Source organism: Archocentrus centrarchus, chromosome 13 (genome assembly GCF_007364275.1).
Source record: "Archocentrus centrarchus isolate MPI-CPG fArcCen1 chromosome 13, fArcCen1, whole genome shotgun sequence".
Classification (NCBI taxonomy): domain Eukaryota; kingdom Metazoa; phylum Chordata; class Actinopteri; order Cichliformes; family Cichlidae; genus Archocentrus; species Archocentrus centrarchus.
Genome location: NC_044358.1, coordinates 35,068,258 through 35,084,126, shown reverse-complemented (window position 1 = coordinate 35,084,126; position 15,869 = coordinate 35,068,258). Strand labels below are relative to the sequence as shown.

Below are 15,869 nucleotides of genomic sequence, written 5' to 3'. Positions count from 1 at the left end.
TGGTGTGGCCTGTCTGATGTAGAGTTGTGAGTAAATACCACAATTCATTAATGAAAAGTCTCACTTCTTTTCCTATCTAGACTTATCTAATTGGCCGTTTTAGTGAGATAATATGAATGACAACAAAAGTAATTAAAATCTTCTCGTTCTCCCTCTGCTGTTCTCAACATTTGACATTCTGCTCACTTCTGCGCTCAGGTGTGTGTTTCACCTACAGCAGTCCAAATGAGAGTAATCTAAACATGACCCGGCACATTGCTCCATGGCTTAAGCCAGTCTATAACCCAATACATTTACCAACCTTTCTTTTCTTTTATCATTACTTAAATGATTTACACCTACTTCAGCATTTTTTTATTCCCACCAACATTCATGTATTATCTGAGCTAGGTTTGGACAAATTTGCATCTAAATACAGTGTGTGCTGGTGATGTTGCCAAAATGAGAGGGATTTAGAGCCAATAGAGGTGATTCAGAATGCTGGATAGACTGCTGACTACAGTTGTCCATACCAGTCCATTAGCAGACTTTAATTATTTGATAGCAGAAGGGTGGCTACCCCCTGATGCTGTTTTCTGCAGCAGCATGACTTAACTTGCAATACACTCTTTGGACTTAGATCAGTAAACTCCCCTACCCCTCCATCATATCACTGCAGTGAAATACGATTCTGGTGCCACAGTTTCATGTCCCGCTGGTTCCCACTCATCAAACTATTTAAAATATTCCTCAAACATTTTCTAGTCCAGTTGCATATTTGCAAAGCAGTGCCCCACATAGAAATATGCTTTGAAACACATAGGCTAGTGGGAAATTAATGCACGGGGGATGGATAAACCAAGGTTTTCCATGTGTTTGCATTGCAAACAAGCTGAGCCATGTGGGGGGAAAATGAATGCCATTTGTTGAGACTAATTAATAAAGAACATGCAGATGTGCAATTGGGGAGGATTTGTTTTTGGTAGCTTGCTCTGCAACATGCTCTCCGTGCTTAATTAAGCAGATAATGGCAAATTCATCTCAGATAGAATCTGAAAGTGAGACGGGATGAGTGAAAAGGTAAAGGGGGCAAGAAAAGGCTCTGAATTGTGATGCATCCATATAGAATTATCTATCTATGCTGCTATGTTAAGCCATGTAAAGACATAATTTCTAAATATTACATTTTCATTACTCTGATCACCTCCCTGATGCTGTAAATTAATATTGACTCATACCCTTGCATTATCAACAAAACTGAGATGTTCATGAATGTAATTGGCCACAGATGTGCTACAAGGAATGCAGAACACATTTAAGCGTCTGTATGAATTGAATAATAACATCTGCATTCATTAAACCGAGTCAGTTCTCAATGAATTTATTCATGTGAATAGCATATGATCAATGTTAGAGCTCAGGTTGTCAGGCAGTCTGTTCATCTCTGCAGTATTCTACTCAGCCAGCCACATGACAGTGTGCCCATATTGTTAAGGCTATAAGCCACAAGCGGGCAGCCCACAGACAGCTTCCCCAGCCTTCATAGGCATCTGACACCACTGGAGTTTGAGGCTGGTCCTACTGGAGAACAGCTGTCTGCAATGACCCAGAGAGACTGGAAATTGAGCTTTAAGAAAGGAAAAAATGCATTTTTTGCTGGCGCTATCTCCAGGAAACAGAGAAGTTGGAAGATTGTTCCAAAAACACCATCTGGTCTCCACTTTGAACTAACCGATCAAAAGCTGTCGGCCAACTATAACAGCACCCTCCCCAATTCATCCTGTTGTTTTCACAGAAGCTCCGATCAGTCCTACGATTCCCCTTTTCCTCTATTCCCCCTTCCCCCTCCCTCTCTTGCTACTACTCTCTTGACAAATGTTGGGAATTAACAGTCTTGCATATTGATGTGCCGTCACATCATGCCTCAAATGCACTCGCTCAGCAACTCATGCATTTATACATCATAGCAGCAAATGGACTTTATTAAGTAGATGTCTGTCATATCTAAAAGGTCAACAGTTAGACAAGCTACAGTCCCTTATTCACAACAAGGGCATTGCTGATAGACTTTTGACAGCTGTTGCTCCCAAGGAAGGTTTCACTTGTGGCTTGGGGAGATGGAGCTATCCGGCAAGTTACTGATGTAACTTATAGATGTAAAGTCTTCGGGACATTACCGCTTGCTGAGAGGGACTGGGGGATTTTTTTTTAAGGAAGGGTCAGTTCAATCATTTGAAAAGAACATTAATTTGTAGCCGGGGAGACAGTAATGAGCATTTGTGTCCTTAGAAGTCTCTTGGCAGCCAGAAAAAGGTTGGCATAGTTAAAAAGTACAGTTTGGGAATATTTTTAGTGAAAATGGTTTCTGAATTAGCTTCTACATTACTGTGTCTATCGGCATAGACATAGTCGTCAGATCTCCCTTGCTTTCTTTTTATGTATGCCTCTTGCAGATTCTTGTGGGAATTTTATTACTACCTCCACCACTGCCACGTCTGTCATTTTGCCCCTGAGGTCCCCTCTGCCACAGTTTTGTCCACGCAGTTAATGGCTTGCAATGCTAAAAAAAACAAAACAAAAAACACACCTACTGGGCAGCCAACACTTTTGCTCAAGGCACGGATAGGTATCCTGTTTTATTAGGACGCACTCCCATGTGCCCTTTAATATGCATACAAACCCCCTTGAACATGTTCTTCCACTCGGAAACACAGAGATGAACACGATTGGCCGCTCAGCACCTGGGGAGAGTTGCTGGTTGACTGTGGCCTTCGGTCGTTCCATCCACAGTGTTGTTGTTTTTTTTACTGGCCCAGGGAGAACTGGCACAGGTGGAGCTCATGGATTTGAAGAGCTCATGGTAGAGTAGTTGGTGGGGGTTTTTTTGGGGGGGGCCATCCTGGAGGGAAATGAGTCTGCTGATGGGGAATATGGTGTGTGAGTAGGAAGGAATATGACACCTGGACCAGCCCCCTCTCTGGGTTTTTGTGGCAGCTGAGCCAGCCTAGAGCATCTGCACAGCCACAGGGTAAAAAGCAGTTTTCCTGCACTTCTTCATGCCCACACACACACACACACACACACACACACAGTCTTACAGAATCACTCTTCATAACTATACACAGAGTTGTTTGGCTTCATTTCAGTGGTGTTTGGGTGTTTCTTTAATTCTATGTGGATCTCTGTGCCTACCACACTGCTCTTCATCCACATCCAAACACAGTTCCTGCTTGTTACTTTTTTTTTCCTGAACATAGAGCAGCTATACCTTTGAAACAGATGGCTACACCAGCATCAAACTCAGATCCAGCACTTTCCCCTAGTGGCTACTGCTTTACCAGTATTCCAGTAGTATCCCAGAAAGTATGCTTCCATGCAGCACCATGTGTTTGATTACATTTGGTTTTCCTAACTTAAAGTGAGAGGATACGAATAGCTGTAATCCAAAACACACTGTTCACCTGATTCTCCAGTAACGGCAGAAGTACACTTAGACTACAACTAGTTAGTTATTGATTAAATGATCATTTTCTCTGACTTTATTCAGCACTCTGAGCAAAACATACCCAGCATAATTTCAGAAACCCTGACGACTAGCGTTGCCTGCTTGAAATTCATTCTGTGAAACGGTGAGGCAAATAGCTGTTTGTTTCACATGGGACAGGTTTGATATGGAAATGAACGCACGTCTTCAAAAAGAATCCCACCTTTGTCAATTAGGACAAATTAAGTTGTTTATTAATTTTGCATAATGTGAATATTTTTAATTGTAACAACCGTTTTAATTGTACCTTATAACATTATTTTAATTGCAGTGTATTGCACTGTGGACTATTCACTGTGTGCAAATTGCCATTAACTGAAACTCATTATCAAGTCAAGTTTTCCTTTGATTTGCTCCTTATAATGAATATATGAGAATAAAAATAGCATTTTATACCACACACCTGTGAATGTGCTACAGTGTTACTTAACTGGGCTCATTCTTCTTGTGATCAGCAGGAATATTAACCCCCTGAAGTCTAAGTCATCTTTGGGGAGAACATCAACCCCAGCATGAACTTCAACTTTAACCCTAGGCAGTGAGAATAATACCCCAATAATGTCAATCACAGAAAGTGACAGTATTCTTTGTGCTTTATATTTATTATGATTTTAGCATTTTGAATTGATATGGTGAATAAAGTCACTAAAGCTCATAAGCACCCCCTTAAGATCTACTGATACCTGGTAATTATGTGTTCTAGAACTTGTGCTTCCAGGGGATTTGTGCCACATAAAGAGTGTACTACCAGGAGGCTGAGAGAAAAATTAAAAAATATAGGGTAAGGATAAAGTTAGGATTAGTGTTACCACCTATGATGACTTAGACCTCGGACGATTAAAATAGGGCTTTGTCTTTTTTGGGAATACTTGCCCGTTACTTGGGAGAAAAAGTTATCACAATCTATGATAAGTTGTCCCAACTCAGGTCAGATTAAACTGACTTTCACCAGTTGTTTTTATTTTAGAGCATTTGGCTTGTGGTTAGGGTTGTCAAAATTCTAATCATTATACTTATGGTTAGGGTAGCGATTTGCTCATCGCACATCACTGTAAAGCTGATGGCGGGTCACTTACAGACATTCCAGGCTCTGGAAAAAGTCTGTAAGCTCATTTGTCAGTCAGTGGTGTTCTTCCCTCCACAGGATGCCATTCATTACCCCACCCCGGGAGGGGGGAATGAGGTCTTGTTTTTGGTATGTTTATTTGTTTGCTTGTTAACAGTATTACAGCAAAACTACCAGTCCGATTCATACCAAATTGGCACGAAAGATGGCCAGTGACCTCTAGATCACATGATCAGATCAGATTTTTGCCATAATTGGGTCAAAGGTCAAATTTTTCTAGTTAGTTTAGTTTTTTGTCTGTTTTTTTTTTTTCCTTTGTTTGCGGTCAGTATGATCAGTGGTGTGAATGAGTGCATGCATGAGTGAGACGATGGTGTATGCAATGTTGTTTAGTGCAAGAAAACAAACCAAGATCCAAAATCAAAAAGGTGCCTCAGGGAAGACAGCCACACAGCAACTAAGCTCTAAGGGCTTTTGTAGAGTACTGGAACACTGGGAACAGGTGTTGCCAGTGTTGTTGATTGGAAACAAGCCACACCTCCTCTCCGATACCTGCCACACAGACAAGCTGAAAGGACGGCAGGGTGGATTGAGTCATCACACTGTGGCTCTTTTATTTTGAGGTTGCATGTTTTCGCTACCGTTTATAAGAAGGGCACTTTGTTTCCTCTGCAAAATTAGAACTAATTTTCTCTTTTCTTGCCGAGTCTTTTTCAGCCACAAACAGTGTCGACAACAAAGTGTTTGTCTCAGGTTTACAGTTCACTGCAGCATGTTTGAGGAGGCTGCCAGTTCGGTAATTGGTTGTCTTTGTGTCTCTATGTTTTTATAGATCTCCCACTTGTAAATCTCTCAGTGGAGCCTCAGCCTGTTCTGGAGGGCAACCTTGTAAAATTCCACTGCTCCGCAAAGGCCAACCCTCCTGTCACACACTACAGGTGAGATCATTAAAAAGTACAGAAACAAGACACGAATGCTCGAACCATGATAATGTAATGTACTAGAACGCAGTGCAGTAAACTTTAAATGATGTCTTTTCTAATTGATGTTGCTGGTGGATGATGCATTTTCCCACAGTCAAATTTAACACTTCATTATTGATCACATTCATCATTGTCAGACAGCTTCTTATGATGTCATGACACCATTATATGTGGGCACACTTTAAAATGAAGACACGAAAAGGAATGTTACACTGTTATGCTGAAGCGTGCGTTGAAAGTACACCTTAGGAAAACCATTTGGGAAACCTTCATATTTCACTGAGCTGCAACAAACCAATACAGGGCTTTGTTGTAGAGCTGTTACTGTGTGGTCACATCATTTCTCTTGAACTTGAAATGTCCTGCAGTGTTTTCATGCAGCGCCCGTGCATATTCTTTTTTTTTTCTTTGTTCATTGCATTGTTAAATGAATCACATGTTTGAAAGACTGGATCTTATTTTTTACACTTCGATTCAGTGCTTTATTGTGAGGGTCACAGCAAGATGTGTCACAAGATGTAATCATTTTACCGACTCACATCGAGGAAGGTTGAAACTTCACATTAGAATAGAATGGAGTGTAAAGTTAGCACATCAGAATGAGGAAACTCCTTGATCACTTTGGTCTGATTAAAAAAGAAATGCAAGCGCTTATTGAGAGTTCCTGGACCCATCTTATCTTCTGTTGTCCCCACTGTGAAGTAACATGACAGATGCTCCCGAGTGGTGAGGGACACAGACATATTTGTGTGTTTGGATGCATTGTAACCTCTTTTTTTTTTAAAAGAGGGACAAAGACTGCAGATTGGAAAAAAATCCATGTGTGTGTGCGCACGAATGCAAAGGTTCTTCAGCGGCCCACTGCAGCAAAGGGACAGATTAGACTGCCTCTGAAAAACCACTTGAATGACTTAAAGATTGATAACATCGCCAGGCCCCGTATACACTTTCTTTCATCTTCAGGAAGTTTGCTGACAGCTTTCAGAACATGTTTTCAGTTTGGCTGTTATGTCAAGGTTGTTGACAAAAATCCCTTTCAGTTCATTTTATCTAAAGTACCATGAGCAAAAAAAAGAAAAAAAAAAATTCCAAAATGTCATGGGATTTCAACATTTTTGAAGCCACTGTTCAAATAAGAAGTCTTTGGAGATTTTTATTTTATTTATTTATTTTTTTATTGTGCTTCAACTATACAAGCTTAGAAAGCTGTATACTGTGTGTTTACTTCAAATCTGTTCTGTGTATTTGTCAGACGTACACATCTCATGCTTCAGCTAAACCAACAAACCCTTTTTTTTTTTAGGCAGATTTTCAGCACCCCTACTGCCAGACAGAGTAATGATAGACAAATCAACAAAGCAACAGATGACATTACATTGTATTAAAATAATAGTTAACTGTACAAAGTAGAGTTTGTACCAGTTTCTGTTGTAATCCAGAACACATGTTGATGGGCACACAACCTCTCAACTAACCTGACAGGTGTGATATTGAGGCAAAAACTGAAACAATGAATTTCTGATGCACTGCCTGTCTATTAAACATTGGCTCATTCTCTGTTATACTTGTTAGCTGCTTGTGTTTATTTTTTCTTACATCAGTATTTGTAATGGCACAAGAAAGTGGACATTAATTATTCTCATAAAGTCCTGCACAAGCTTCCAGAAGTGTAATACTGAAGTGATTTGTCAAGAGATGGTTTTCTGTGTGGGAGGTTTTTAAAACCCGGCAAAAAATAAATGGAGTGAAATCGATAGCAAAGGGAATTGGCTGGCTCAGAATCTTGTAATGGTACTGGGAAATAAAATGGATGTACAACACGCTCACAGGTGGCAAAACAGAGATGTTGCCTTTTGATGGATCCTGCCCTTTTGAAAAAGAAAAGGGGAGGAAGGGCAGTGATATTGTGGAAAACAAGGTTTGTATTTGATTGTGTAGGTGCACAGCTGAGACGGAACGTCTATCTTACCTGCAAAAGGGATTTCACCTCTATTGTTATAAGACTGGATCAATGCAAGAGTCAGACTTCTCCCCAGGGTATCAAGAGCTAAAATTCAATGGCAGTTGAGACAACTTTTTCTTTTAGTTTGACAAACTGAAAAATGAAAAATGGTTTGAAAGCTATGCTTAAAGCAAGAGAGAAAAGAGACTAAAACTACCGTATCCCCTCTTTTAAATTTATTATTTTTTTTCCTTTCTTTCTCCTCTCCCCGGTGTTTCTGACACAATCCACTGTGGAATTTAAATAAAGTCAGACTAATAATTGTGATAATTTAAAATTGTATTCTCTGACAGTTATACACTTTCATAGCCTCTCATTCAGATTTATCTGCAATTTGTACAAGCACTTTAGGACTTCCATGCGCTGTTGCCATTCAGGTCACGGTAGACTGAGAAATCTTGGGAATCATATTGCTTGGCTGATAGGCTTTGACTAGGGAGAGACCCCCACATATTCCCCCTCTAGAGAAAAATATCACAGAGGAGAGCAGGAAGCTGGTCAAGCAGTGTGGGGCCATTATTCAGTACTAATACACTCTGTCTACCCCAGATCAGATATAGTACAAGGACACAAGAGTTCTTAGACGGATGGCTTCTTTTCCATTCCCGGGAGTGCCATCCATTCCCAATGTGCACTGCACCACTTTGCCATCCTCCAGTTCAATGGACTCTTGAGACACAGACCCAAGATAGTGGGGACACTAGTCAAAGGGATAGTGCCTTCTGCTGTCCACAGCCTCTTGTGCTTAAGCATAGCAATGGTAATACGATATATATCTGAAAATACCTGAAATATCTGAAATACTTGAACTTTTACCAGATCACAGTTCAAGAGTAAAGCGGGGAAAAGATGACTTGTAGTATGGAGGTTAGGGTGTTGGAAGTGAAGACAAATGTGATGCTCAAAAAAAATGAAGTCAAAGTAATAGGCATGTGTTTCCGCTGGCACTCAGGGAATCAACATACTCCAGGAGGGAAAGACGAGTGGGTTGGAACACCAGCTACTGTTTATAATAGTTGGAGAGATAACTGGCAAACATCACAATCACGCAACTAGCGCACAGGGTTTTCTCAGATCCAAACAAGAAGCCACCAGAGAGAAGAGAAAGAATAACAAACAGAGCAAATCAGGTCCCTCATCTACCGATGCAGCACAGCCATTCACAGAGCAACAGTGAGACCCATTCCTTTGCATGGCACTGGAACAAATAACATCCCAGTCCTCCCCACACTTAAGTGTTGTTGTGGTTGCTGCTGGTGGATAGATTGCATGACTCATACCGTTATCACCATACCTGCAATCTATGCAAACTTGGGACATAGCTAATTTTTACATTTTGCTATATTCCCCTGTCTGTTGTGATTATAATTTTTATAATTGTCACAATCCGTATGCTTAATTTAGCTGTGGTTATGCATGCTTTTATATGAGAAGACATGGGAACAAATAAAATATTTGAACATTTTTATTTCATTGAAATAAATAATAGAAAACCTTTTACGCACAAAATGCAGAACATAATTATGTCTGTAATTCACAGCATATTTGCAAACACATTATCATGCAATGTTTCTACAAATATACAAATCAAGGTCACGGAAGTTAAAACTATTAATTAAAAAGCTGAAATTAAACTAAATACTTTCACACACACACACAGACACACACATACCCCACCCATCTAAATAAGTAAACTGCTTGAGAAATCCAAGTTGTGAGGTGAAAAAGTCGCTGGAAAAGTTGGTTGATCTAAATTATTTCAAACTTTTTTGAGGTTATCCCTAACTTTTAAGGGCTCACATAGCACTTGTCTGTTTTTTTGCATAGATTTCTGTAGAACCTGCTTCAATTTCTTCATAGATGAAAAAAATAGCTCTTTAATTTATGTCCATGTCAAAATGACTGTATGCTATTACTAAACCCGCATATTTATTTTACATTCCTCTGAGAGTAGTCATCACTTTCAATATGCATGGAAGGCAGAATAGAACGGCGCTGTGCCATGCTTAACCATGCTGATAATAACTGTAGGGCCTGATTTACTGTGAGTCTCAATGCTGATGGCACAGATACCTGCCTAATTTAATTGTTATTGTTTTATTGCCTTAATCACATTCAGCAAATACAAAACTCCCCACACACACACACACTCCACGTCACTTTCATCCTCTGCTTCCATTAACGGCAGACCTTTTATCTGTATAACACTATTAACTTACACACCCATGGACATAAAAAACACACACAGACATCGCACAAATCCATGCCTTCACACGTAGACACATGCACGGAGACACTCTGGCACACAGGAGTCACACTTTTTGTCTGAATCAAATCCCTGAATAGAACACAGCAGTGTAAAGTGAGTCAGCTATTGAGTAAGCTCGCACTGGCCCTTCTAACCTCCCAAAGGGAATGCAGGTGTTTGTGTTAGCCTGCTCCAGCTATGTTTAGACATGAGCCTTGGACAAGGCCCAGCACACCAACAGAGCTTCTATGCTCCCCGCGGACGACGGCATTCTGTCTCTGCTCCCTCTAACGCTGTCAAAGGCTCCCAAACCTGGCAGCCGCAACCTCCACTCAGGAGCAGCCGGCTGCCCAAACATCTGTGCTTACCCTATTACGACTCCTACAGCGTGTCCTGGTAAAGTGAAACAGTGACATACTCCTATGATAAATGCAGACGTCATAGTCATCTGTATCACTGCTGATGTTGCTTCATAATTTTTACCCGGTCAGTTTACTTGTTTCAGTGCTTCCAGATGTAGCTTTGTGGTTTATAAGTTATACTTTTTACCTCTTAGAAATGTAGCTGTTGAAATCTTTTGCTTTTTTTCTAAATTTGTTTCATTTTTTGTCATAAAAGTGAAAATCCCACAGTAGATACTGAGAAAGAAATGAAAGAAAATGTGTTTTATCTATAGACTGTATATAAAATATGGACATAGTCACTACAGTGTTACAAATTGATTTGTTAAGCCTCATTTTGAAGACTCACAATCAGTCATCAGCATGAAATTGAACCTTTGCAATGCCTTTAAACAACTATGTGTTAATTTGAATATAAATGGATACAAACATCCTGGACAGGCGATTTGTACAACTTTCCAAAGCCTTGACTGCAACCCAATTGAAAATATCGGGACTATGCTTACAAGCCATGTCTGTGCCAACAAACCAATTAATTTAAATTAACTCTGCCAAGATGAGAGGTCAAATATCCAGCCAGAAGTTTGTTGATGGCTACCAAAAGCATCTGGTTGAGGTGCGACATGCTAAAGCACATTTAACCAAATATTAGTGGGGGTGTATGTATATATTTAAGCCAGTATGTAGACTTTTGCCCCTGTGTGGCATGATATTAATGTCCACTGATGAGGGTTTGTAAACTTTTGACCACAACTGCATACAGAATGACTGACTCACTTACTTATTTCTGCTGTTTAAAATGAAGTTCTATAGGGATTCATTCACTCTTGGAGCAAATCTTCTTCTTTTGGCACTTTGGCTTCATTTTCAGTGCTGGAAGTTGCTCCTCATTTTTGTGAGCATTTGTTTCCAAGGGCAAACTTCGCAGCCTCGCAGCAGTCTAATTCCGGTACTCCTTCTCATCCTGATCTTTTTGCAGTAATCAGTGTCATCATCGACAGCATCATTGTCATCATCCTAATCATCATTATTATTGTCTTCATCATGATTACCAGAACAGTCACAAGTGTAATTGATAACTTCTTCACCATCAACATCTTTATCATCAAAGTCATATAAACAACAGCTGAAAAACTGATAATCATATTCATATTCAGTGACAGAGCGCTGGGAACATCAGCAGTCATCATCGTTAACATAATGGTTTTTCACGTTACTTTTGTCTCAAAATATATAGAATCCTTCCAATCTTTGTGCTGATATTCTCCTACTCAATGACGTTTGCAGATATACAGCTATTCTGCTGCGAGCCTCGCACAAGTTGACCAGTATGCAAACATCAATACTACTTGATCAGACAGGCCTAAAACACCTGTCTGGCCTAATTTCATTATTTTTGGAAACACAGGTGTTGCAGCGCTCTCAGCTGTATTGTTGTCACAAAAAAAAAAAAAAAAACACAGCTCTGAAAAGATCCAATGCTTAAAATAAGTGAGCATGAAAAAAAAAAAATCCCATGAAGCCCAATTAGAATTCTGCTTCAATTCACTTACTGATTGAATGAGGTAATCTGTTCTCATTTAAATGATTTTTAGTCAACCATGGGGCCAGCTTAGTCATGGAAAACAAATGAGTTCCCTATCCCATGAAAACTCTTCTCAGTACTGGCAGGAATATAAAATGGAGACAAGCACTGGCACCGCTGTCATTGTTTTCATTTGCCACATCAGCATGCAGCCACATATTTACTGTGGAAGATATCAGCGTGCATGATGCATTGTATGCCCCACAGCACCGTCTAAATTTTTCCAGAGAGATCCAACACATCCACATATGCCTTTGCTTCATTTTTATAAATGGGCCTTGTCTGCTGCAGCAGCAGAGAGCCGTCCGCGCCACGCAGAGTGAGACGCCACTGCCCGCGACATCATAAAAGTCTCACCTAAACATGTTGGGAGTCTCTGTGTCGTCGTCGAACCAGCTATCATTCACAAACACAAACAGATGTTTTTAATGCGGTCCCATGCCAATTTATTAACGTCAGCTGTTGTGTTTAATACAGTATGTGTCAAGCAATGTCTTCAAAGGTGGAGGAGCTACCCATTTGTAATTCTGTAGTGCTCTGGCACTCTCTGTCTGGCGTAATGAGGAACGTGCTGTCTGCTCGGAGTTGCCAGGGAGCTTGTCACTGTATGGAGGGCTGCCACAAAAATATGCTGAAGCCAGCATAGAAAACCAGCCCCAGAATGATGATTTATTTACACAAAAGAACACCGCAGACACAAGAAGGTGTGAAAAACCTGTCTTAATATGTTTTCTCCTTTTCCTTCAATTTTTTTTTTCTCTCCCAACATCTATCTTAACTCCAGGTGGGCTAAAGGGGGAAGTATAATCAAGGAGGTCTCTGGAGACACGTATGAGGTTATTGTGGACCACTCCTTCTTTACAGAGCCTGTGTCCTGCGAGGTTACCAACCCGCTTGGCAGCACCAACATCAGCCGCAATGTTGATGTCTACTGTGAGTTTCTCCTTCAGTAATCCTGCATGCATTTGTTTAATGCCAGCAAGGGAATAACACATTGCTGTGTTGCATGTTTTGATACAGATCTCCAAGAGCTCTTGGTGTTTAGTTATGGATGTATGGATATATTTTTTTTTTCAATAGTTGGTCCTCGCATGGCTGCGGAGCCTCAGTCCTTGCAGGTTGACCTTGGATCTGATGCTGTGTTCAACTGTGCCTGGACAGGAAATCCCTCTCTTACCATAGTGTGGATGAAAAGAGGCTCTGGAGTGGTGAGTATTTCAGTTTGCACTGAAATAGGGTAAATTAGACCTTATACAATTACATCATACAATCATATGGCCTAGAGCATACTTTTTTTTTTTTAATTCCAGAACTTCTCTACAAAGCATTTTGGGTTGTCGTTTTTTTTTTTTTTTTCTGTCATAGGTAAAGTTCCATTAAACCTAATTTTTTTTTGTCCTAGCCTCTTAGTGACCCGCTCTCAAGTGAGATCCATTGATTTGATCCTCAAATTCAGTCTCATTCCACCTTTTCTTTTGTCAACATTAAAGGCCAAAGCCTTACTCGCCTGAGCTCAGACCCTAAATTGGATTTTAATAATTGAGAAGAGGTGACCTTTAAAGTATTAAATGGTACATGTGCTGCCTCGGTTTTTCTGTTAGCGCTGCTTTGTTGCCATCACAAATGCAAGGGTGACTTTGGAGTCATTGCATTTGATGAGCTTTGACTTCTTTGCCGCAGGTTCTTAGCAACGAGAACCTCCTGACGCTGAAATCTGTGAGACAGGAGGACGCTGGAAAATATGTTTGTCGTGCCGTTGTGCCACGTGTTGGAGCAGGGGAGAAGGAGGTTTCTCTTACCGTCAATGGTAAGCTGTAATATTCACTTGTATTCCACAAAAACTGGTCCTAATACACCTCCACAAAGCTGTCAAATGTGTGCATGAGTATGAGTCTTGAGGTCTGGGGTCAACAGTGACAAGAAGAAAGCAACTTGTGGCAAGATTCTGCATCCAGCCTTTTTTTTTTTATTTATTTAAACCTTCTACTGTACAACTTCCAACAGGATGTGTGACTGCATTTCTCTCCTCGAGTCTTTTTCATTTAATGTATCCCGTTTCTTGGAGACACGGCTAATTTTATCAGGCAAGCATGGTAACAAAACACAAACCAGCATACACCGCAAAGGAACGTTCCATAAAATTATGCTCATGCAAATGAATTTTGCTAACAAAGGTAACGTGATAAAACTCGCTGCATCAACTATCATTATTGTGACAGCTGATGAAACAGAAAAAAGAATAAACACAGACTTTGTGTTTTCAAGATTTGTCGCACATTTCATAAACAGGTGAAATGCACTTAAATGCTAATTATATTCTGTATGAGTCACAGGGAAGCTGCCTTTTCTGAGGCACTGACTGACTAATGAATACCAGCCTTGGTGGGAGACCTGGCAACTCTCAAACAAATGACTTCATTACCAGTGCTTGATATTCATGGCGCATGCTTCGGTGTGGCAGAGGTTCTTAGTTGTGGGATTTACATGTTTCTTATTTTCCCCTTGTCCATCTAAAAGAAACCTGTGCCAAAATGAGGAGGGAAAAAAAACAAAAAAAAAAACAAGGCAGCTTTACAATGCCGGCAAGATGATGTTGAGTTAATTCTCACAGTGTATCAATGCACATTTTGAAAGCTAACAAAAGAGTTTGCCTGTAAGCAACACTGGTGCTCATTTGGGGATGAAGATACATCAAGTAGCAAACAGTGTGTTTTAAGATTTTCTTTTCAAAATCCAGACGCTAGTTTTGCATATCAGAGAGAATGGGATACCAGTATTCCCTCCAGCACAAGATCAGAACCATGACTTTCTATGAACTGCAATGAACTCCCCTCATTTTCAGCCAGGAATTCAGCTGGAATCAAGGCAGAAGAGGAAAACTCATGTCTAATTCTATTTTCTCCCATTCTTTTGAACGTATACCGGCATCCTTTCCGCAGTCTTAATGTGTAAACAGAATCCACTATATCCAGTGTGCTGGCGTATCTTCATGCATCTTGTTACTGCTCATGCATCTATGGAGATTGTGTTCTTTTGTGAAAACGCTGCCATGAGGAAAAAGAAGACGGATTGTTTTAATAAAGATTACAACACAACTCAGAGCACACTGGGAAACATGGAACAAAGCTGAAATAGCATGTTTATTCAGTCTCTGCAGACCTAATTCAAGTAAGTTTCCAATGTCTTCTAGTCTTTTATTTGCTCTTATTCTTCATCTCCCTCTCTCTCTCTCTCTCTCTCTTATCCAGCACCTCTTTGCCTGAATTGTTATTTGACATTCAAAGCCTCCTTCCTTTTTACCCTTCTGAATAATTGAAATTCATCTCTTTTTCAAAACCACATGAGAAATCCTGAGTCATTTCTTACTCGGACCTTGAGGCGAATCAGATTGTCAAACTTGTGAAAGTGCAAACACTGTGGTTGAAGAGGTGGCGTGCGCCAGGTTCTCTCTCTCTCTGGGTTCATTGATTGTCCCATGCCACCGATTCAACTGCAGACACATAAGGGCTCCTTTGCCTCTTATCATCCTGCCGTCAAACATCAGTGAAAGTGTACGCAGGGCTCGACTGGTTCTGACAATGAATTAGTTAACAAAAATGAACAAATGAACACTATTTTTGTGCATCTTTTTTAATTTGGTTTTCTTTGGTTTTTTTGCACAGACGGCCACAATGCTCTAAAAAAATAAATAAAAAAGACGCGATGCTGTGAATGTTTACAGTATTCGTGATCCGACAGCGTCGGCTGCACATTTGAATGTTTCTCTGCTGTTTGTTTTCCCTGCAGTTATCTCCGGATTCCTTAACGGCATCGTTTAAATTACATGTGTTTATAATTTGTCATTCCCTCTGTCTCTCCCTCTGTCGTTTTGTGTCACTGGCTCCCACTGTGGCATACACATAGACATGAGGATTTTGCTTTCCCTAGGGAAGAATGTAATTTAATTATAATCAAACAGCTAGCAGGGGAGGCAGTTTCTGTTTAAGTCACTAATGGATACATATTGCTTACTCTAGACAAACGTTTTTAGAATACACAACTCCTCAGCATTTCATACATGG

At 40.2% G+C, this 15,869-nt stretch overlaps 1 protein-coding gene across 4 annotated transcripts in view; it reads left to right on the top strand.

Moving 5' to 3' along the window:
- kirrel3b (kirre like nephrin family adhesion molecule 3b) overlaps positions 1-15,869 on the top strand; it is a 171,352-nt gene that overhangs the window by 135,565 nt on the left and 19,918 nt on the right. For all 4 annotated transcript variants that reach the window (XM_030743868.1, XM_030743867.1, XM_030743865.1 and 1 more), the window contains exons 6-9: positions 5,422-5,527; positions 12,593-12,741; positions 12,889-13,016; positions 13,489-13,615. In XM_030743868.1, coding sequence (XP_030599728.1) covers positions 5,422-5,527; positions 12,593-12,741; positions 12,889-13,016; positions 13,489-13,615 — 510 coding nt within the window. The remainder of the gene's footprint in view (positions 1-5,421; positions 5,528-12,592; positions 12,742-12,888; positions 13,017-13,488; positions 13,616-15,869) is intronic.